Source organism: Mytilus californianus, unplaced genomic scaffold (assembly GCF_021869535.1).
Source record: "Mytilus californianus isolate M0D057914Y unplaced genomic scaffold, xbMytCali1.0.p SCAF_4, whole genome shotgun sequence".
Taxonomy (NCBI): Eukaryota; Metazoa; Mollusca; class Bivalvia; order Mytilida; family Mytilidae; genus Mytilus; species Mytilus californianus.
This window is the reverse complement of record NW_026262690.1, coordinates 84422129-84448404: the sequence shown is the minus strand read 5'-3', so window position 1 is coordinate 84448404 and position 26276 is coordinate 84422129. Positions and strand designations below refer to the sequence as shown.

Here is a 26276-nt window from a genome sequence, read left to right as displayed (position 1 = left end):
TATATAAAGTTGAATTCTTTAATTCGCTGTTTTTACGTTATGCCGGCTTACAAATTTGAAACTGTACCTACCCCTTTATTTCAAGTCTAGATTTTTAGTATGTGTATTGTTATCTTATAAGTAAAACTGATTAAAAAACTACAAACGGAAACAATGTGACAATGATTGAATTTAGTAATGTCAACCCTGTATAATGATGAAGTTTAGGTGTGTTAATGACCCGTGTATATAGCAAACGGTAGTGCGCCTGACAGATGCGGAACGTAATAGGTAACAGGTGACATATACCTTTGGTATCTGTATCGACCCGGAAGTTGTTAATTATTGATAATATTAGTTATGTGGAAAACAAAAGGGCCTGGAATGGTGTAATTTTTAATCAACACCATTGTCCTATATTAGTTATATATAAAGTTGAATTCTTTGATATGTCGACTGATCATGCGCGAAAGAATATAAGACACAGATTGCTAATGGTCTCCGAATTTGGGTATTTTCTCAAAACTTGGCGTTTTCTGTGGAAAAAAGATTGTTTCAAAGACAAATTTAGGAAGTACAAAGCACTACATTTATATGTCATATCACAAATATTTCCGACTTTGTATGGTTTCAGAGGAGTTGCGGCTCAATGAAATCGTCTCTTCTTTTAGTAGTATAGATGTACAACTTTGTATATAGATAAAAAAAAAATATTGAGGTATAATACATCAATAAGCCAGCCATCCAAGGACACAAAAACACCATAGAGAACAATATACTGTCTTTGCCAATAAACAGGTGTCTATAAAATGTGTCAAGCTCTATATCGTTAAGAATCTTAAATCATTATGAATAAAATTAACGATACTATAAAAGATCTGCCATCAAAAACAAACTCACTAAATGACTAAAAACATTTAAAATTTACCAAGATACAACCACTTAAGCAGTTCCTGACTTGGCTAGACACATGAGTGTGTTGCGGGTTAAACAAGTTTTTTTTTTGTACATCACCCAAACCTATGTCTTTGTTTGATTATAGTTACATACAATTATTCATAATGTTAATTGAAAAATGATATTGATATTATTTCTTGATATGTCTGTTTTTTTTAATAGTTTAATATTCATAAGTTGGAAGTAGTGAATTAAAATTTGCATATACCTTCCTTTTTTTTTTTGCAAATGCAAATATCAAGTCAGAAGAGCATCAACCATTTATATTTTTTTTTCTTTGGCAGGATTCAGGGGGGTGGGGGATGCATGGGGACATTTTTATTTTTATTTTTATAAGTAATACCATACAGGATAAAGAATATTTTTGATGGAAAAAATTTTATATGTACATAATTTTCAATGTAACAAGCATTTTTTTATTTTTTTCCCTTCGGAAACAACTTATTCTTTTCAAAAAATTTTGAAAAATTTTTTTTTTAAAGATCACCATGCTTCCACCCCCTTCAAAGTTGAATGGTTAGTGCCTTATCAATTGGTTGATTGGCTATTTAACATCAACCAACAGATATTACTTGAACTAGACCAACATGTTGTGTTTGACAATATTGTGCTAGCTCACATGGTAACAATAATTTGCATGAAGACATATCAACCTATATAGTCATATTACTCTGTTTAGGAACCAAGAGTCCTGAACAATGAGTGCTTGGTAGAGTGGCAGCAGATACAGATTTTAAAGTCTTGTTTTTAAACCCACAATATTTAACACTTGCCTTCCACAATGAGACCACTGAGACAATTGTTAGCAATGGAAAGAATATGCAAAGGAAAACTGCATTAAAGACTAAGGCATGAGAGCTGTTCTTTCTCGCTGAATTATACACTTAATTCACAATGATTCTAACCATAAGGAGATGTTCATACATTTGAATTAAATGGACTCTGAAATACTCTTCATAAAATCTTAAAAGAGTACAAAATCATGTGTTCAGAAAATATATGATTTTATTAAATTTATAAAAGTCATAATAAGCATTCAGATTATTAACAAGATTGGAGTGGAAAGACTGGTACAAGGTCTATCTCCACAAACACGAATTAGACTTACACGGAGATTCATAAAAACTGACCTTATCATAAAAAGTCTGCATACATGCCTATAAAAAACTTGTACTTCATTAAACATTTAAATTAATGGTTCACCTATGCTGAAGAAATCCATGAAATTTGGTATCCCATTAATGATTATGAATCCACGGTATGCCTGACTATGAACAAGTAGGCAAAATATGGTTGACCTATTACTGAAAGTTGCTGAGAAACTGACCAATCTACAAAGTGATTCACTTGACAATGAAACAAGGTCAATATGATTATCAAGTGACCCCTGTTAGGCAGCTATTTACACAGTACATAATTTGGTGATTCTAAATGATAACTTTGTAATAACATATATTGGCTAAAACAAAAAAAACTAAACATGAGTTACTGAACTCTGAAACATGAATTAAGCTTTGAGTTTGATGGACTTAGACCTCAAGTGAAACATCTAAGTTATTATAAAAGATTATGTTGTGGAATTAGACATTCCAATTTCTGAGAATAACCACCACATCATGAAAACTTAAACAGAGATATTATGGTGTGTGTCTTTGTTGAATGAAGTTCAGGAAAGCTGACATTTGCCAGACAAAAACTTCAGAGCCTAAGGTATTTTTAAAAATATGAAATGAACTAGCTCTTCTAAAATGAAAAAGCATTGTAAAAGTTATACTGTCATTGTTGCCACTGATGAAAGAACTGTCTTGCTGTCTGCAGCATTTGTCAGAGATGAGACAAAAAAGATCTTGAAATGCAGAAGCAATTTATCAACCATATTTTATAAAAGTTAACACTAATTTAAAGATATACACGAGTGAACCAACACCTTCTAACAGTACAAGCTGGATGGATACTGTAGTATACTGAGGTTGTCTTAAAACCTCGGGTAGTTTAATAATTTAAAGAAATAGAGTAATTTGTTAGAAATTTTAATATACAAAAAAAACCTTATAGATCCTTAAAATTGTTATAAGAATTCTTTATCATAAAGGGACATAACTACCATCTGTAAGATGAAAATAAAAATATTTATCATACTTTAATTTTTTTTGTAAGTATTCTTACCCATGTTGCTATCAGAATACAGAGTATTTCAATTTGAAATAAATTTAACACCTTCATATATAAAAGAGGATTTGGGCATTTTTAGATTTTTTTGCATGGAGGAGTAAAGGTAAAACTGTTTTCTTTTTATACACACTTATTTCTTGTTACTTAGGACTGCTTTAATTTTGTTAACTCTGTAAGACAATCTTTTTTTATATAAAAAATTTAGATAGAACTAGCTAAGAAATGTAAATTAAGTTTCTCTAAAATGATCAATATAATCACTTAGATTTTTGATTTCCCCTTATGCTCTCTTAAAAATGCTTCCGCTGCCCTCCAAGACCAGTTAAATAAAGATAGTTTGAGATTCAAAGACAGGTCATGAAAATAATCAATAGTCTCATATACAATACATATAAAAAATGCAAACTTTGTATGACAATACATGGGCAGATTCAGCCATTTTTAAAAGGGGGGTTCCAACCCAGGATAAAGGGGGAGGGGGGGGGGGGGGTTTCAAACCATATCTCCCCATTCAAAAGCATTGATCACCAAAAAGAAGGGGGGTTCTTACAGCCTGATTTATGTACAAAATAAGTACATATTTCTCTAGGCTTGTATGCAGACTTTTGCAAAACCATGAAATTAAATATCCACAAAAATAAATGAAATCACAGTACTCCAATGTATTAAAGTATTTAAACCATTATGAAAATTCCATGAATTATATGTCAATTTAAAACATAGTATAACTTATAATAAATTAAAATGAAACAACACATTTACTAATGATACTATTATATAACAATTATAAGGAATGTAGACAATTTCATGTATAAAAAAATACTTTTTTTAACCTTAGATACTGCATGGTCCTTTCTCAAATTGTTGCCATATCCGGTTGAAAAAATTACATTGATCAGGACTGAAACTATTGTACAAAAGGCAAATTGTGCAAACAATAAATAAACAAATAAATCACATTTTAAATACATAACTTGTATACAAAAAAAAAATTAACAAGAAAACTTCATAAGGAATCTAATATAAAAGCTAATATACCATGATTTTGTTCATCGATGATACCTAAATTATACATACCTACCAACTTCTCAAAATCTGACTTTCTTTACTTTAAGGATAACTGTAAGGTACAATTATGGTAGAGCAAATGTTATGTCAGGGTTACTTAAGTATAGCTTGATATGGGATTTTTCCCCTAAAGAAAAGGAGGGCCAAAATCTTCATGTGGAATTTATGAACAAGAGGACCTTATATATCTCTTTACACATCCTAATCTAATACACAAGGCCTTGAATGATTATATATGTGCTTAAATGCCATTTTAACCATTTTGAAATCCTTTTTGAGTAAAATAGAGGAGATTTCAAGAGTCAGGTCAACATCTTCATTGGGAATAATCCCACACAAATTGGATAAGTTGGCATGTCTGAATTTTTCTAATTTGTTTCATAAAAATTTTCTAATTCATAAATTCCTCAACACACAAATGGCTACTTACAAAGTAGAGATAATTTGTATTATTCTATTTATACATTAGCACATAAATAAATCATAAAACTGAATAGACATGTTCATATAAATTTCAGGTAAGACTTGAATAATAAAAAAATGTTTTTAATTTTTCAATTACCGTGAGTGAGTAACAGAACAGTCTCTATCACAATGAGCATAATCCTGAACATTAAATGCATGAATTTTATACAGTTAAAATTGATTATCTTATAGATTAAATATACATAGTTCTTAGAGATACATATTTATCTAGATAGCATTTCTTCAAGATCAGCAAAGATAACAAGATAAATTTTAGAGATAAATAATTATCTGGGATACATTTCTTCAAGATCAGCAATTTAAGTTAACAAGATAAATTTTAGAGATAAATATTCATCTGGGAAGCATTTCTTCAAGATCAACAAAGTTAACAAGATAAATTTTAGAGATAAATAATTATCTGGGATACATTTCTTCAAGATCAGCAATTTAAGTTAACAAGATAAATTTTAGAGATAAATATTCATCTGGGAAGCATTTCTTCAAGATCAACAAAGTTAACAAGATAAATTTTAGAGATAAATAATTATCTGGGATACATTTCTTCAAGATCAGCAATTTAAGTTAACAAGATATTTTTTAGAGATAAATATTTATCTAGGTAGCATTTCTTCTAGGTCAGCAACAGTATAAGCCACAACAGCCCAAACTGCTGAACAGAGGTTCATTGCCACAGGATCCTGTACTGTCATTGTATCACCTGAAATATTCAATACTGGTTTAGATTTGCATAAAAAATTATAATTACATGCAAAGGAGCTAAAATTGGCCCAAATATTTTTTTCATTTTTTCAATCAGACCAACATATTACAAATTTCACATAGAATTAATTGTAATATTACTATTTATACAAAAAACTTCTTGTTAGCCCCTCACAATTAATTACAAAGTTATGACCTCCAAATCATGCATAAGTTGTGTTGTAACATTTGTTTTGGTCCATTTTTTTTCAAAATTTATAATAGATTTTAGCAAAATTACCCTTGGCTGCCATCCCCAATCTTCAATTTTTGTGTGTCAATTGATGCATCATTAACCTTGGCACCTTTTCCTTACAGAACGTAGATTGCAGCCAAAGTTTTCCTTAAGCTTTTAGTATAGAAAAATGCATAATATCATCATATTTTTAAAAGATCTCCAATATTTGTTGACTTTGGAGTCCATTATGTAACATGATGAAGTGATTTGTTTTACTTAGAAGTTAGGCTTTTGAAATAGATCCATTTTAGAACAAAATTGGTGCCTTTTTTCATATTGTATGATAAAGTTTAAATTCAAGCCATATTTTGCAAAATTTGATACATTGCTCAATTTGCCTATCTACTTTGCAAGCAAGAAAGACTAGGCATATGCCAAGATAAAATGTTACTTGATATTATTTTTTAACCTCCATACTAAAACAACTCTCTATAAAAAATCTCCTTTACACTTTTTTATTACAAATCCATGCAATTTTGTATAAAAGAAAGTACCCACCAGTATGCAAATAGAATGTATTATAAAGGGAGATAATTACCATCTGTATGATGAAAATAAAAGTATTTTTCATTAGCATTCATTAAACTGCCACCAGGAACTCCTGCATTCATCCACAGAGTTATATCTTCACCTCCACCTCCTTTCTTTAAAGCTGTGGCATTGATAGGTTTTAATAAATCAACAATGGAACCCATTATTTCCATAGCTTTGTGGTTTCCTAAAAATGTATCGGTATAATCCTACATTGTATTAAAGAAAATATACTAGTTGTTCTGTTTTCTGCTCTTTGGTCGGGTTGTTGTCTCTCTGATACAATCCCGTGACCATTCTCTATTCTAGTGTGACGTATAATTTGAAGTAAATTTTTTTTTCATATAAAAGATTTTACATAAGCATCCTTCAATAACATTACTCTCACAATACTTAGGTATTTGCACTGTTATAAAAACTATCTAGCTCATCACATTGATATTCTTAAATTGCATAATTAGAGCCATTATGGATAATGTACCTTGAAAATTCATTCCTAGTGCTGTAAATGTACCCTCGTCTGATTCTAAAACCATATCATAATTAGCTATATCTTTCTGAAAATAGAAGTGATGAAATATACTGCCATTGCAAATTAACCTTTATATCATAAAAAAATAGGGTGTATTCAATCTTAATTATCACTAATAATATTAATATTATGCTTATTATTGCTAATATGCCTATTCTTGTTTTTACCATATAAGACAAAAAAAAGTATATATTTGTTTCTATAAAATGTGCAAAATAATAATATTTTTGGTGCATTTAATTTTTTCATTTATCTTTTGTGGAAATATAATATAGTCTTTTAATTGAAGAATTTTTGCTAAAAAATCCCTGTAATAGAAAAACAAAGGATATGGGGTATCCATCCATAACACAAAATCAGTACATGCACAGCAAAAAAACACACAATAAGCAAAGGAACAGCGCTTTTATTGCCGTAACTCTGAATTCCCCTTACTTATGGCAATTAAGTATATTTATTTTCTGAATATTCCAGATGACCAATGTGACTTCAAAAAACAAATGTCACATCTTTTAACAAAGACAAGTGTAGAAAGATGGAGATATTTTTAGAAGATTTCAATTTTTGAGTTTGATGTCTCTTTTAGATGTTACTTTCCTAAAGCAGTTCAGTGCTTGTCAGTTGTTCAAGGACATATGGTGACCTCTAGATTTTTATTTGGATTAACTTGTCTTGTTAGGTTGCTGTCTAATTGATATTTACCTTACATTTTCCATACATGTGATCTGTATTATAAAGTATACTTACTTTGTGTCTGTTGTAATATTCATTGCCACCAAAACCACCTTCTTCCTTTAAAGAAATGGTTCATAAAACTTATTTTTGTTGAAATATGTCACTGACAGCTTAATTTTGGCTTTATCTATTTAACTTTAAAAAAGGCATGGTGATTCCAATTTTTGCAGGATGTGAAAAAAAACAGTGTTTTTACTTTTGTAATTTGAGGTTTCAGGGTCTATACATTAAAAACAATGTAATAAACCAATGAAAAAAGTATTTTGGTCAACAGTAAAAGATTAAAATTCGTTCATACAGTATTCAGGTGCTGGAGTGAACGTATGAAATTACTATAAAATTATCAATTTTTATTTTTTTATAAAAATTTTAAAAAAACCTTCTAAAATTATATGGAAACAGAACATAGTGTATACCTCGCCAGTCCACATCACCAGTCTAATTGTTCTCTTTGGTCGTAATCCTAACTGCTTGATCAATGATAGTGCCTAAATGAAAAAAGAATTAGCAGTCTTTGATGTTTTTCCCAACTGATCAATTTGATCTCATCAGCTCCAGTTCAAATTGCAAATTTTTGTGTAAATCAGTGTAAGTACCAATCTTTTGTAAGAGGCACTTGCCTGAATTCTACACAATTAAAAGGGTCATAGATACTAGATACTATCAACATAGCATTTATTTGGTCTAACTTAATCAAATTCTCTTGAAAAAGTTTTGTTAAGTCAATATAAATATAAACAACAGAAAAGAAATTTGTTCAAATAATTGAAATTTTAAATGGCTATATACATCATTCAATTAAAATTCTAAAGGACTAAAACATAATATGCTGTACATACCTGCCATGATATAAATGCTCCACCACCATCATCCATAGCACCTTGTCCTACATCCCAACTGTCTAAATGTCCACTGACCAACACAATCTGTCAGACAAAAACAAAGCTGTTAGATAAGATGGTTTCTGGCTTCATCAACGATGGTAGTATTTTTGTAGTTTAACATTATCATTTCATGAAAATGTATTAAACAGTGCCAACATTCAATAATAAAAAGATGATGTGGACATTGTGGAATAAGCATCAGTGAGACACTTCAACTAACAAAAGCTCCATTGAAGCTATTGTGTTTAGAGTAAAATTGAGAATGGAAACAGGGAATGTGTCAAAGAGACAACAACCTGACCAAAGAGCAGAAAACAGCCCAAGGCCACCAATGGGTCTTCAACACAGCGAGAAAATCCCGCAACCTGAGGCGGGCTTCAGCTGGCCCCTAAACAATAATGTATATTAACTATTTCAGCCAAATTGGACGTCACACTAAACTCATAAACATATAAATGAACCAAAATAAAAAAAACATACAAGACTAACAAAGGCCAGAGGGTCCTGACTTGGGACAGGTGCAAAAATGCAGCGGGGTTAAACATATTTTGTGAGATCTCAACCCCTCCCCTATACCTTTAGCCAATGTGGAATAAACAAACACACAGCAATACACACAGTAAAATTCAGTAATAGTTATCCCATGAGGACGCGTTGTGTCAGTGTAAGATCCCCCGATGGCCGGAGGCCAGAGGGTGATCTAACACTGACACACCAAGTCCGAATGGGATAACTATTTTACATCCCAGCTGTTTTAGATTAGACGAAAAACCATTTACAATTCATAAAATCTAGTTTAGGACGCCACACAACCATTATAATATAAGTTATATATTATTATATAATATATACCCTTTATGACCCCCGAACACGATGTTTATCATGAAACCATGTCAACTCGCCCCAATGGCCATTCGGCCCACACTAAATCACCACTTTCTAAAAAATTGCCCCACTCTTGTTTACCAACTCGCCCCACTTATGAAAAAGGGTAAAATCCCATTGAACAATCAGTCTGACAACTCGCCTTATTTATGAAAAGGGTTAAAATCACACTGAATAAAGGTCTGCCAACTCGCCCCACTTAAAAAAATATCTTGCTTCCTTTAAATATGTTAAATTTCTGAGAGTTGGTATCCAGTCGTCCTGGTGTAGGGGTATGTGTCGTGGGTTGATATGCTAAAGGTCTTGAGTTCGAATCCGAGCATAGATAATGGATTTTTTCTACATAAATTTTGAAAGTGTGTCTTTTCTCAATATATAATTCTAAATTTTATTCCTCCCAAAATGTTTCAAAACAAAGGAAAGCATGCAAAACAAAGAAACTCAAGCTGGGGTGATCTGGTAGGGATGATCAGGCTCAGATCACCCCTGGTAGAACAAAGGAGCTGGGATGTAAGTTTAAAAGGAGTCCGATAACAAGACCTCTTTATGTCAGTATTCTCTCTATTACACATCAATGAAACAGTAATCAAACAACATAATTTAATCAAAATAAACAAATAATCTAGAAAGGAACCATTTGTCCCCCATTTAACACCCAACAATGAGATATATTCTCATTTTTTTCACTGGAAACTGTATCAGAGGTTAAATCAATTTAAAAGACAATAATCCTTCATATAAATGTCACATTGATAATTGATATGGAAGTAGTAAGATGTCCACTGGTTGTCATTTGATATTCACAAAGAAAAATACACTGAAATATTTTTTTTCTAACCCATAATTTATATCAAATGTATAAAATGTATCAATTTTCAAATTAAATGCCAGAGTGATAAGGAAAATTGAACTCAGGGTCCAAATCAGGTAGGTGACCATTACCTGTTCAGGATAGGTACTGCCTTTGATTTCTGCTATAGTGTTCCTGGATGTCACTGAAGGTAATGTTTTGGCACTCATCTTTAACTTCACCACTATCTTATAACCTAAATAGATGTACATGTACTTGCTTTATGTATACTTTAAACTATAATTTATACTATGACTTAAATAATTTATATTTAACTAAAAACTAAAATGCATTATCAGTAATTATTCTTTAGTTAAAACAAGAATGAATGCACATATTGTTGTAAAACATTATATACCCTTACTTGTATTTCAAATTATCAGAACACAGGAAGTAGGTGTCTGACAGATCCGAAAAAACTCACCCCCTAAAACTCATCACTGTCCAGCTGTTGAACAAATATTAAGTCATTCTGTTCAGTAGTTTCTGAGAAAGAATGATGAAAATATTTGTTGAATGAATGGAAGGAAAATAAATGGATGAGCAGACAGTCATGTTGATTATCAGGTATAGATCCAGGATTTTAAAAAGGGAGGGCCCCTAGAAGGCCAACATTTGAGTGAAACTTGTAAAAAGTCTATGCATTTATATTATATATGTAGCTCCATAAAGGGAGTCCCCCTGCCCCACCCCTAAATTGGCCTTTGAATACAATGTAGCCCCACTCCTAGAGATGGTATAATACAAAATCTTTTTTTTCAAAATTTAGACAACTCCTACGTTATGTATTTTGGTTTAACCATTCACTTAAAAAAGTAAAAACTGTAATACTTTTACATCAATTACCTCTCTGTTGCATTCTGTCCATCATTTCAGCATCTTCTACAGTTATACAGGCAGTAGGGATCTTTTTTACATTATTATCATAATCCTGTCAAAACCAGATTTCCTCATTATTCATTCATTCAGTTTCATCCTCTATAACAATCAAAACCTTCAAACGAATAAGACACTAAGGGGGCTCCCACAGGGTACCCCCCTCAGGTGGCAAGGTCGCTTTTAAATTCGTCGCGAGGTCGTTTTTAAGGGAAATGTACAGGTCGCAGGTCGTTTTTTTTAACATAGAGGTCGGAAGGTGTTTTTATATTTAAAGGATCCATTTAAGTCATTGTTGTGTCGATTCTCATGTTATTAAACCAGTGACATATATGTTCCTGATTAAACCTTTTAGTTTTAAATTAGATATTGGACATTTTGCAGTGCCCTTGGGTTCAGTTGTTCTTGTTTTGTTTGAGGCCATCCAGAGATGGCTGTCTGTAAGTGGGAAGTTCCTGCTCTATTGAAGTTCGTGTCGTCAGCTCTAGATTTATTTTTGTGTGGCATTTAATGATCAATATGTGATGTCTTCGTGCCATTAACCCATATCCGTTCTTTTCCATATTGAGACCAAAACAGGACTTGAACTTTTCGATTTTTCAGAAAAGTAGTTTCAACCAAACATTCAGTATTTCACTAATCCAACACAATATTCATATTGAGCAAGTCCCCAGAACTCTTATAAAATAACCAGGGATGTAGAGCTGGATTTACCTACTGAGATACTTTGAACACGACTGATGGCAGCAAGGAAATGTCTTGAAGACAGGGGTGTTCCGCTCAGCGCTTATTTCCATTTTCGATGGAACTCCCCCATTTTTACACAGTTGTTAGACCATATCATGATAGATAAAGAGTACGGTACAAAATTTCATGAAGATTCGACTTGAAACTTTTAAGGAAATCATCTTAAACGCAAAGGTAAACCAAAGTGTAACTGACGAACGAACGGATGGACGAACAGACCGAAAAACTATATTTACCGCAACAATGTTGTCGGAACATAATACATGAAACTGATCATCAACCTTACTTGGATACATTTGTCTCTTTGGAGCACACACAGAGACGCCCTATGGGCTAGTGATGACCATCGCCCATAGTGTCCATAATGTATTTGAAGCAATAACCCAGACCAACTTAAATCTTTTTTAAGAAACAAAAATGGTCCAAAAATGATCATAATTTGACAATTTGATAGCTTATCAGGCTCTAGAAACAATGAAATGAAGACTTGTAACCGACTATAGATACAAAAAGGGTCACAAATAGTTCAAAATTGATTATTTGAAAACTGCATGTTGATTTAAGATGAAAATCGAACTTAACTTGTACTTTATAGTGCTAAACAATTGGGAACAAATGAAATAAATCTTTGATCTGTTCTCAAGTTTTCATCTGGATACCACCATGGGACGGTCAGACAGATGGAAGTACGGACGGATACCCAACCATGTAATACTTCTCTACTGCGTGTAGTGGAGTATAATAAAGTATACAAAAGTGTGACAGATGGCAAGGTCGTTTTTACCATTTGTGAAGTCGGAGGTCGTTTTTTCCAAATTTTACAGGTCGCAGGTCGTTTTTAGAAGGCCCTCAGGTCGAAAGTCACCTCTTAAAAGCCCGGAGGTCGCAGGTCGTTTTTGACCCTGCGGGAGCCTCACTAAGCGGAATTTTATATTTTACAAGGGGTTAAATGCTAGAACTGGCTTTTCTAGATTTTATAAATTCAAAGATCATGTTTCTAAGACTGGGATATCTATATGAGTATACCTCCAAATGGTAATAGTGTTAAAACATCAACTGTCCAAGATATTTGATCTTAAACAATGCAAATATTCAGATATCAGTTGGATACAAGGCAACAAGGGAAAAAATATATCATGTATTTAATTACAAATTAGCAAATGACAAAGAATTCAATGTTTTTAAGTGATGGTTATATTTACACAAACGTACCTGCCACCCAGTATGTGGACTATTAATAGATAATGGAGTAACACTCCTTATCAATGATGCCACACCACCAACTTTAGCTGCCTCCACAGCACCATGTGATCTGTACTCCACAGAAATACCATACTTGACCCACTTCTGATTATATACAATTATCTTCCCTTTGGCCTGAAAAATGTAGAAAAGTATATTAAATGGCAGATGAGAGTTTTTGAAAGGCATGTAATGGAGATGGAGGGGTGTTGACTGCCTTTAAAATTAAATGCTAAGACAATTTTTTTAGGTTACAGAAATCATAACAAGAGTGCACACACTGAAATGTCTCACCTACTATACTGACCATTGATTTTATGTTGATAGTCCTACATATAAAGTTTTACTGCAAGTATCACATTAACATATTATCCAAGAAAATGAGGTCAAGGTCAGATAAACCAAGCCGGAAATACATGTACACCTTTAATACAATCATTCCATACACAGAATATAGATAACCTATTGCTTATAGTATAAAAGAAACAGACAAAACCATGGAAATTCTATACTGACCAATGAACCATGAAAATGAAGTCAAGGTCAGATGAACCCTGCAAGACAGACATGTACACCTTAAAATCATTCCATGCATCAAATATAGTTGACCTATTGCTTAAAGTATCTAAGAAACAAAGTTAACCAGGAAAACTGAACATTGACCAATCAACCATGAAAATGAGGTGAAGGTTAGATGATACCTGCCAGACAAGAGATATACACCTTACAATCATTCCATACACCAAATATAGTTGACCTATTGCTTAAAGTTTAAGAAAAACAGACCAAAACACAAAAACGTAACATTGAGCAATGAACTGTGAAAATAAGGTCAAGGTCAAATGAAACCTGCCAGACTGACATGTACATCGTAAAATATTTCCATACAACAAATATAGTTGACCTACTGCATACAGTATTAGAAAAACAGACCAAAACACAAAAACTTAACATTGAGCAATGAACTGTGAAAATGAGGTCAAGGTCAAATAAAACCTGCCAGACTGACATGTACATCATAAAATATTTCCATACACCAAATGCAGTTGACCTATTGCATACAGTATTCGAAAAACAGACACAAACACAAAAATTAAACTATGACCACTGAACCATGAAAATGAGGTCAAGGTCAGATGACACCTGCCAGTTGGACATGTACACCTTACAATCATTCCATACACCAAATATAGTAGACCTATTGCTTATAGTATCTGAGATATGGACTTGACCACGAAAACTAAACCTTGTTCACTGATCCATGAAATGAGGTCGAGGTCAAGTGAAAACTGTCTGACAGGCATGATGACCTTGCAAGGTAAGCACATACCAAATATAGTTATCCTATTACTCATAATAAGAGAGAAATTAACATTACAAAAAATCTTAACTTTTTTTTCAAGTAGTCACTGAACCATGAAAATGAGGGCAAGGACAATGGACATATGACAGACGGAAACTTCATATCATAAGGCATCTATAGACTCGACAAAAAAGAGAAAAAACTGGTTTCACCCTTCAGCTATATAAACACTACATATGTTTTTGGAATATCCCTGCGAGGTTATCATAATCAGAAATGTAGTTGTAGAAAATTTAAATTTTTACTGATTTCTTTTTTATCCCTAAATCAGTTTTAAGGAAATTAAAAAGGGCTACATGCAGACATCTATTTCTAAAATCAATTCAAATAAATTTAAAGTAAGCTGTACAATAAAATATTTTAGCCTACTGCAGTAGGTAAATCTATTTACCACTGAAATATGTACTTAAAGGTGTTTATAAAGAAGTTACCTGATAAGGTGTTTATAAAGAAGTTACCTGATCAGGTGGTTATAAAGAAGTTACCTGATCAGGTGGTTATAAAGAAGTTACCTGATTAGGTGGTTATAAAGAAGTTACCTGACCAGCTTTCTGATGTAACTCATCAAAGGAGCGTACAACTAAAACCTCAGCTGTTATACCATCTTCTGGTGTAGCTATGCTGGATCCTAGACCTAGCATGGCCAGATTGTGATTTCTAGGCTCAAGCATTGTAGCATATTCCTCTCCCCTAACCCAGTGTGGAACCTAAAAAATATATGTATCCAAAAGAGTTATAAAATATAGACAGTGAATGTTTTGTGAAACCCAAATTTCCAAATCCTTCTCTCCCTTCAAAAAATTCAGAAAGTTAATAAAATGTACATCCTTCATGTGATATAAAACTGTTGGTACAGAAGTAAGGCTTTGTCTGCTTTTTCACAAAGCAAAAATAAGAAAAAGCAATTAAACGGACTGTGATATTAGTCATGTATATAGGAGTGGATATCATCTCCTTTATAAGCAATTTAAAATCAAACTGATTAGAAACTTGAAGTTCAAACAGCGCAATTAGTTTAAATTTCTTGAAAAATGACTAAAGAGCTCAAGCCAAACTAACTTTCTTTTTGAAATTTATCAGAAATAAGTTCAATACAAAAAAGAAACCAATGATGTATCATAAGTATTATTTGTAAGCACACTTAATTAGAAAATTATTTGTCAATTTAGCATGACAGAGCTTCCAAAATCTCTGAAGCATAGTAAAAGGAGAATAACCTTATATTCAGCTTACATCTGAAATGTAGGAATGCTATCACAGCAGTATACAAAGTTTCAATGATATAGTATAAATATCTCTACAAACATATTGAATAGAAACAAGAGTGCACACGCTGAAATTTCTCGCAAGCTTTACTGACCATTGATTTTATGTTGCTAGTCCTAAATATAAAGCTTTACTACAAGTATCTTATAAACTTAACATGATCCAAGAAATTGAGGTCAAGGTCAGAAAATGCAAACCGGAAATACATGTACACCTTACAATCATTCCATACACCAAATATAGCTGACCTATTGATTATAATTTCTAAGAAACAAACTTAATCAGGAAAACTTAACATTGACCAATGAACCATGAAAATGAGGTCAAGTTTAGATGAACTATGCCAGGCAGACATGTATACATGACAATCAATCTATGCATTAAATATATTTGACCTATTGCTTATAGTATTTAAGAAACAAACTTTAATAAACATGAAAACTTAACATTGACCAACGAACCATGAAAATGAGGTCAAGGTCAGATGATACCTGCCAGACAGACATATACACATTTAATACATAAACCAAATATACTTGACCTATTGTTTATAGCTTAAGAAAAGCACACCAAAACACAAAAACTTAACAATGAGCAATGAACCATGAAAATGAGGTCAAGGTCAGATGACATCTGCCAGTTGGATATGTATGCCTTACAATCATTCCATACACCAAATTTAGTAGACCTATTGCTTACAGTATCTGATATATGGACTTAACCTTGTTTACTGATCCATGAAATGAGGTCGAGGTCAGATGAAAACTGTCTGACAGGCATGAGAACCTTGCAGATATGCACATACTAAATATAGTTATACAATTACTCATAATAAGAGAGAAATTAATATTACAAAAAATCTTAACTTTTTTTCAAGTAGTCACTGAAACATGAAAATGAGGTCAAGGACAATGAACATATGATTGACAGAAACTTCATAACATAAGGCATCTATATACAAAGTATGAAGCATCTAGGTCTTCCACCTTCTAAAATATAAAGCTTTTAAGTAGTTAATTAATGACGCAGCCGCCGCCGGATCACTATCCCTATGTCCAGCTTTCTGCGACAGTAGACAAAAATAAATGCTATTCGAGACATCAAAGTATTAAATGTAGGATGACCTACTTTTTTTTTTTAAAGATATCAGATTTTTCAAGATGTCCATACAACTTACTGAACTGCAAATCACATCAATTTCAATTCAAAGAATTGTTATTAATCTTGAGGTAATATTTTATGATTTGTGAATTAGTAGTTTATATACTGTATACTCCTATACTCTATCAGAAGATACATTAACATTCAAGTTAGTACAATTGTTGGGGCTAAACATTAGAATATAGAATATGACTAAATAGAAAATTGACATCCATGTCCTGCTTTGCCCCAGATGCTGGAAAAACTAACCAAAATGGCAAGTAACTCACAGATTTCTAAGTATGGACATTTATGTGCTTACAATACAGTAGCAAGGCGGATAATAACATGTCAAAATTCAATGTGTTGTTTTCGCAACATTACTAATGATAAGCATTCAAAATTAACAGAAAAATCACTAATGTCATCAAACAAGTAATAGTTGTAGCATTTTAATGTAAAGCAGGAATAGCTGCATGTCTAGGTCGCATTAAGAATATACAGCAACATAAATAAGGACCAAAAAAGGAAATGGGATCTGCAGCATTTACAAAACTAGGTTTTCTGTTTTAAGCCAAAAAATGAGCACAGGAACACTTATGTTTATGTGAAACCGTGCAAATTCTAAATTGAAATATCTGGAAAAGTTAGTCATGAAGGTATTTTTCTCTTTGCATATACATGTATATCCACATTCACTTTGTGTCATAATTTCAAGGAAAAATCAATGTAAGATCCATTTTGTACCACTTGCCCTTAACCATCTTCTATTTTTATCAAATGTATATATATACCAGAGGCAACAACCAAAACAACCATCTGAAGATTTTGTATTGTCAATGTGAATAAAACAGTACAAACTGTTTACTCACTAATGACCTTGCACTGCAATCTTTTTTTGACCTTGTACTGACACAATGAGTGAGTGAGTATTATTTGATTATAAACTTACAGTAACATCTTCACCATGAACATTATCCAATCCATCTTTCTGTAGTTCATCTAACATATAATCTACAAGCAACAGCAATTAAACTGATGTTATTGACAATGCATTTGAAAAAAAAATCGATCAAATGCTACAAAATTAACCAGTTAAAGCTAATTGGACACAATAATGTAAAAAAGTAAAGCTATTCAGCAATTTCTCTGAAGTACACAAAAGTAAAATAACAAAAATACCGAACTCCAAGGAAAAATCAAAACAGAAAACCTCTGGTTTTCAAAAGGCAAAATCAAAAGCTCAAACACATCAAATGAATGGAAAACAACTGTCATATCCTGACTTGGTACATGCATTTCCTTATGTAGAAAATGGTGGATTAAACCTGGTTTTATAGCTAGCTAAACCTCTCACTTGTATGACAGTCGCATATAATTCCATTTTTCTGACAACAATGTCTGAAAGAAAAGAAAAATAAACTGTTATCACAGAGATATGTCTCGCCTTTTTGTACTTTTGATAATGCAAATGCTGAAATTAAAATAGCAATACTTTAACATGTAAGTTATGCAAACATTCAAAGTCTATGAACCATGACTGAAGATACATGGCTGAACAATCTCCATGGAAATGAGATGTGCCAATGTTATTATAACTGCATACCAAATACCATTGACTTATCATAAGTCGTTCCCTTTAAACAAACCTAAACACAAACATTAACTTGTAAACTATGTAAAAGTTTCAAAGTCAAACGACCATGACTGAGGGGGTGGGGCCAAATATTCTCCATGGAAATGAGATGTGCCAATACTTATACAACTGCATACCAAATATCACTGACCTACCACTAGTGGTTCACCATGAACTAGACCTAAACACAAACTAATACATTGTTGACGCTGCCATCGCCGCCACTGACGCCAACACCGGAAACAGCATACCTATGTCTCGCTTTTTGACTCCGTCAAGGCGAGACAAAAATGTCAAAAATAGGGGTACAGCAGTCAACATTGTGTTATAATCTTAATCACTATAAAAACAAACAAATATTTCAACAAAAAAATGACATATAGACAAAGCACATAAGCAATAAACTGTTAACACAGAGATATGTCTTGCCTATTTGTTATTTTGATAATGCAAATGTTGAAATTAAAATAAAAATACTTTAACATGTAATTTATGCAAATATTCAAAGTCAATGAACCATGACTGATTGTACAGGGCTAAACAATCTCCATGGAAATGAGATTTGCCAATGCTAATAAAACTGCAAACCAAATATCATTGACTTTTCAAAAGATGTTCCCTTTAAACAAATCTAAACACAAACATTAACTTGTAAACTATTTTTCAAAGTTTCAACTGCATACCAAATATCATTGACCTACCACTAGTGGTTCTCCATAAACTGACCTAATCACAAACTAATACATGTAAACTAAGCAAAGTTTCAAAGTCAATAGACCTTGACTGAGGGGGCGAGGCCAAATAATCTCCACAGTTATGAGATGTACCAATGCTTATACAACTGCATACCAAATATCATTGACCTACCACTGGTGGTTCCCCATAAACTGACCTAATCACAAACTAATACATGTAAACTAAGCAAAGTTTCAAAGTCAATAGACCTTGACTGAGGGGGGCGGGGCCAAATAATATCCATGGTAATGAGATGTGCCAATGCTAATACAACTGCATACCAAATATCATTGACCTACCACTAGTGGTTCAACAAGAACTAGACCTAATCACAAACTAATACATTGTTGACGCCGCCGCCACCACCGCAGCCGACACCGGAAACAGCATACCTATGTCTCGCTTTTTGACTCCGTCAAGGCGAGACAAAAACGAAAGACAAATTTTGACATCCGTTTTTGTGTTATTTGGGGGTAATGCTCTCTAAATAATATTACATAAATCTACTGTAAATTCTAATTCAAAGTTAAAATCAATAGGAAGAAACAAAAGAGAAAATAACTTTCATTTCAAGAACTGAAGTATTTAATTCAAAGAGTCTAAGTAACTCAACATTTATCAACATTTAAATCCTTACCAATAGCATTCTCTAAGTTCTGTGAGCCAGCTATTCTGCTACCAAACGTGTCAACAAAAGTAGCTAGTCTATCATAGGACTGATTTCTTGCTCTTCCATTGACAGACAGGTTAATAATAGCATTAGCTACTTCTAAAAATACATGTAATTGTTCAATTCTATGAATTAAATTATAAATTTTATTAGCATGTTAATCATAAATATAAACCCAGATGTCAAATGACAGATTTTTAATAAAACAAATAGCTCCAAGTTGGGTTACTTTCTGTAATCAATATTTAAACACAATGCTGCTGAATTTATAATTTATTTGGCAAATTTGCAAGTATAAAATCAAAATTTTCAGATATTCAGCTATTTATCATAATACATATGGTTTTGGTGTCATGGTGAACATAAACTGAATGTATATATCAAACAGTAGCCCTTTTTAAACATGCAGAAATGAACTGGCATTCATTAACAAATGTAGAAGTCTGATCAATCTCTTCTACAAACAAATGATAATATACACTACATAACCAAGAACTTTTTCTGACTTAAATAAAAAATGTCTCCAATTTCAGCTACCTTGATAACTCTTTACTTCATCATGGACATCCAAAAATCTTTGTTTCAGAGGAGTCTGTTCAAATGTTTCCACATATCTGCCTGCAAAAATAAAACAATGATTGTCTTATTCTTATAATGAAAGCTGATTGATTTTCCAGTAAAATCCCTAAGTACTTCAAAAGGTTATACTGAAAATTCATTTTTACATTGTATTGTTTGGTATCATTTTTTGTTGTTAAAGAAAAAAAAATACTGTTTTGAGGGTTTATTTATTATAAATTGTAAAAATTAAGATATTTTTATCAAAAAGGTTTTGTTTTTTACTCTGTGTTATAAAGAGAATCATTTGATGTTTTTTCTAATGTCATACATCTTTTTATAGCAAAATCAATAAGCAGTCCTGAGAAGAGTTAGAAAAATAGTAGACCCTTGTTTGAACAGAGAAATGCAACAAAATACAGTCTTTTACGGGCATCTTATGAGAGACAGAGATCTTTAATAGTTTCCAGTCCCAGCTGTTAATCATTTTCATGATTAGATTTAGCCCAATCATTGTGATGTCTATTGAGGCTATTTTTTAATTGTTTTTTCAATTATTCTTCCTTCAACAGGAAGACGTCCTTATCATAAGTTGTATCATAACAAATGGACAACAATGGCTACACAACTGTTTACACCTCAAAAACTCTGAGTGTAAACTTGTGCAGTTGGGAAAGTTTTAAGGCCTAGGAAAAGCTATATGCATTTTGTGTCTCAACAAGAAACATGTTCGTCTCTTGTTTATCAATATTAACCTATAACTTGATAAAGAAAACAATTGATAAGCAGGAAGAAATGCAATATCATTATGAGTCTTCTTAGTTTGTTCTCTATTATGACCTCTTTCACTAGAACCTTCTCCTTTCCTCTATATCTTCCTCCAATAGTTGGAGTACATTGAGCTTTACCACGTAGAGGTTGGTTAGTAGTTATACTAAAACGAATAGGTAAGTAAAACATATTGTACAGTCAAATTCCTGCAAAACAATTTCTATGTACACAAAGCATATTCCACAAGAATTTGTTTCAAAATAAAAATTCCATATAATATGCCAAATCCTTGAATATGCTAAGATGGTCGAGTGGTCTAAGTCAGTTATGCCAACTATCCCGATTTTGGGGATTACAAGATATGCCCCATGGGAGGGGTTGGCTTGACTATTTAAATCCTCTATCATATGAACTTAATACCTCAAAATAGTTATTTAAATGAGTATAATGCCATTTAAGTACATTTATACTCCTTAAAATCATAGTACATCTTATCAAAATCAAGGCATGTCCACAATTTTTTAAAGGATCTTTAAGCCCGGGTTCGGAACTGTGGATTGTTCAAATGAATGTATATTAAAACAAGTGGTGGCACAGTTGCAATTATTCTTCGGAAATACATACCAAGGACGTATGTTAGTTATAAATCCTTGTACATAAGAATGGACAATAAAATAAATATTTAGCATTCTCTATTTCTTTCGGAACCTGCTTCATGCATAAGCCTTACCGTATAGTCAGCAAGAATGAAATGTGCATCCCGCACACAAAATATAAAAGGTCTGTAACTAAGTTTTCTTAGTGACCATATGATTATTTTATATCACAAAAATTCGTAAAGGTTTTCGCGAAACCCTGTGTGTCTCGCCTTCGATTCAGCTGCTGTCAGTGTAAAAGTTTACTTGCTTCAGACATTATCTCTTAATAATAAAAAGGCTTCTGCCAAGGTTTCATGAAATTCTATGAAGGTTTGATAAAGTAATTGATGTGTAACAAACTTTAACCCAAGCCTGTATCTATTTGTTAAATGTAAAAAAAAACTTAAGTCCATTTATCAGTTAAATACGGAGAAATGAAAATAAATACTTGCAAAATTTTGTTCTGAATACTGTATTTTTGTCATAACTAAGTTTCTGTCCAAATTTCCTAAAATATCCCTGGCATGGAGGTTTGACAAAGTTATTGGTGATTGAAAAACTTTAACGTCAGACTGTATCTACTTGTTAACTGTAAAATAATAAGTCAATTTATCAGTAAAATATTGAAATATTAAAATAAATATTTTCAAAATTTTGCTCTGTATTTTGGTCATAACCAAGCTTCAGTCCAAATTTCCTAAAATTCCATGAATGTTTTGACAAAGTTATTGATGTCTAAAAAAAAAACTTTAACCACAGACTGAACCTAAATGTTGACGCCGTCTACGACGGAATCTAGGATCGCTATGTCTCGCTTTTGCGACATAAATGTCGCAGGCTCGACAATAAAATGGAAATTTATGTATCAACACCATATATTATATGGATTTGAAATTTGATGATTTTAAGGCAAATTAAAGAACGTGCTTTCTATACAAACATTTACTACATTTCAGAAAATAAAAGAGATAAAAGCATTATTGTTTTCGATTTTCAGATGTAGCTAAACGAGCCTAAGTCCTTTGGCCTCTAGGAAGACTTTAATATGAGCACAACATAATACAAATGGTAAAAATCAGTTCACTTACGTCAGATCAATACTAACCACTACACAGCTAACAAGTTAAAAAGACAAACGACACATAGCACCAACCTGTGAGTATTCGCAGTTGCTGAAAGCTAGTTGAATGCTCAATTCTAAATAACAAATACAATACCCCCACCCGACTAAAGTATATCTTAGATACTAATTAATAGACATATAATTATTCAGAACAAATTCGCCTGGCCTTTCTTTTAATAAGAGTGTAAATGCTGAAATGTCTCGCCTACTTTACTTATCATGATTGAATTAATGTTAAAAGTGTAATATAAAGTTTTTACTATAATTTTCAAATGAAATTAACATTATCAATGATCATTGTAAATGAAATCAAGGTCAAATGAACCCTGCCAGACAGACATAAACACCTTACAATCATACCATACACCAAATATAGTTAACATATTGCTTGTGGTATCAGAGAGAAACAGACCTAATAACGAAAAATTAACATTGACCAATAAACCATGAAAATGAGGTCAAGGTCAGATGAACCATGCCAGACAACATGTACACCATGCAATCATTCCATTCACCAAATATAGTTTACCTATTGCTTACAGTATATGAATAAAATGCTCCGCTGGGGCGCAGCTTGATACGACCGCAGAGGTCGAACCCTGAACAGTTGGGGCAAGTATGGACACAACATTCAAGCTTGATACAGCACTGAATTTGGATTGTAATTAAATATTTGTCACAGCATAGGTTTCTCACACAGAATGAAAGTAGTCTAAGAACTTAAAATTTTTTAATTTACCTATTCAAACCATATCATTATTATTTGCTTTTATATATAAATCAGAAATAACCAATTTAAAATGGAAAATTTTAAAGAAAAAAAAGGAAAAAAAAATCCCCCCCCCCAAATTTTTTGAAACCCCCTTATGATTCATCACCCCCAAACTCAATCCCAGCCTTCCCTTTGTGGTATGGTACCTTGCAGTACAATTTCAGAGAGATCCATACACTTGAACACAAGTTATTGTCTGGAAACTAGAAAAATGCTTATTTTTGGCCCCTTATTCCTAAACGTTTTGGGCAAGTACCCCCAAACCCAATTCCAGCTTTCCCTTTGTGATATGGAACCTTGTAGTACAATTTCATAAATATCCATACACTTACACACAAGTTATTGTCATGAAACTAGAAAAATGCTTGTTTTTTGCCCCCTAATTCCTAAAATTTGGAGGCAATTACCCCCAAAATCAATCCCAGCATTCAAACCCTCAATCAGCATCATTTAACAGTAATATCTAAAAATGGAAATTACATAATAAAGGTATTAAAATAGAAAATGACATCATAGTCATGGCTAAAAATAAACAAAATCCTTAATCAGCAACATTTTACAGTAATATCTAAAAATAAAATTCCTTTGTAACCATAAAAGCCCATTTAAATACATCATGACAGATATTAAAATAGAAAATGACATCATAGTCATGGCTAAACATAGCAAAAACCTTAATCAGCATCATTTAACAGTAATATCTAAAAATAAAAATTTCTTTGCAACCATAAAAGTAAAACAGAAAATGACATCATAATCATAGCTAAAAATAAACAAAAATTTTTTTTATTACCAAATTTTAAATGGAGTTTATTAAACTAAAACAATAAATTTGCAACCATAAAACCCCATTTAAACACATCATAAAAGTATTAAATAATTCAACTACATCATAAGGCTATAAAAATAGAAAATGACTTCATAGTCAAGGCTAAAGGTAAACAAAAAACCTTCATCAGCAAAATTTTATATTGGCAAATTTCCAATGAAGTTTATTATACTAAAATTGTTGGCAAATTTCCAATGCATTTATTAACAATAAAGTTATTGGCAAATTTCCAATTTACATAATTCAAAAGCAGTGTAAGTGAGATATTTAAATGAGTTTGAATTACCAACCTTACACTGCTTTTAAATAATGTTTTGTACTTATTTGTCTATTAACCTGGAAACCCTTGTTTTTTCACCTTTTTTTCCCTTATTATTTAAAGGTTTGAGCCATAACCCTACCCCAAAGCCAATTCTTAAATTCCAATGTAACCTAAATTTACAATATACATAACTTCAATTCAAGTTTTTGATAAAATCAAACCACATCATTATTATTTGCTTTTATATCTAAATCAGAAATAATTAACCAACTTTAAGTGGAAAATTTTCACACATCACGCCCCCCCCCCCCCCAAACTCAATCCCAGCCTTCAGTTTGTGGTATGGTACCTTGCAGTACAATTTCACAGAGATCCAATTACTTAAACACAATTAATTGTTGGAAACTAAAAAAAATGCTTATTTTTAACCCCTTTTTTAGCCCCTTATTCCTAAACATTTGAGCAATTATCCCCCAAACTCAATTCCAACTTTCTCTTTGTGATCAGAATTAACCAACTTAAAATGGAAAATTTTAAAGAAAAAAAAAAGGAAAAAAAATCCCCCCCCCCCCAAAAAAATTTTGTGACCCACTTCCCTTTGTGGTATGGTACCTTTAAGTACAATTTCAGAGAAATCCATACACTTGAACACAAGTTAATGTCTGGAAACTAAAAAAATGCTTATTTTTGCCCCCTTTTTTGGCCACTTATTAATAAATGTTTTGGGCAAACATTTTACAATAATATTTAAAACTGAAATTAATTTGTAACCTTAAAATTAAATAGAAAATGACATCATAGTCATAGCTAAAAATAAACAAACTATTGGTAAATTTCCAATGGAGTTTATTATATTAAAACAATAAATTTGCAACCATAAAAGCGCATTAAAATACATCATAAAAGTATTAAAAAAAATTTAACTACATCATAAGGCTATTAAAATAGAAAATGACATCATAGTCAGACTAAAGGTAAACAAAAAACCTTCATCAGCAAAATTTTATATTGGCAAATTTCCAATGAAGTTTATTATACTAAAATAATTGGCAAATTTCCAATTTACATAATTCAAACATAGTGCAGGTGAGATATTTAAATGAGTTTGAATTACCAACCTTACACTGCTTTTAAATAATGTTCTTTACTCAATTATTTGTCTATTAAAATGGAAACCCTAGTTTTTTAACCTTTTTTCCCCCTTATTCCTTAAACGAAAAAAAATAATTACCCCTTTTTTGACCCCCCCCCCCCTTATGATTCATCACCCCCCCCTTCCCCCCCAAACCAAGCTCAATAACAGCCTTGCCTTTGTGGTATGGTACCTTGTAATACAATTTTAGAGAGATCCATACACTTGAACACAAGTTATTGTCTAGAAACTAAAAAATGCTTATTTTTCACCCCTTTTTAGGCCCCTTATTACTAAACGTTTTGGGCAATTACCACAAAACTCAATTCCAGCTTTCCCTTTGCGAAATGGAACCTTGTAGTAAAATTTCAGAAAGATCCATACACTTACACACAAGTTATTGTCATGAAACTAGAAAAATGCTTGTTTTTGCCCCCTTTTGGCCCCTTATTCCTAAA

At 32.1% G+C, this 26276-nt stretch overlaps 1 protein-coding gene across 1 annotated transcript; it reads right to left on the bottom strand.

Moving 5' to 3' along the window:
• Window positions 1-1923: 1923 nt before the first annotated feature.
• On the bottom strand, window positions 1924-20727 carry LOC127737116 (carboxypeptidase Q-like). The gene is made up of 14 exons (XM_052247649.1): window positions 20712-20727; window positions 20271-20351; window positions 19701-19832; window positions 17645-17706; window positions 14826-14993; window positions 12894-13058; window positions 10905-10989; window positions 10151-10254; window positions 8279-8365; window positions 7856-7927; window positions 7452-7496; window positions 6654-6729; window positions 6180-6359; window positions 1924-5362 (listed from the first exon to the last, which is right to left on the bottom strand). The coding sequence occupies exons 1-14, from the start codon at window positions 20725-20727 to the stop codon at window positions 5256-5258; spliced, it is 1380 nt and encodes a 459-aa protein (XP_052103609.1). The 3' UTR covers window positions 1924-5255.
• Window positions 20728-26276: the final 5549 nt, after the last annotated feature.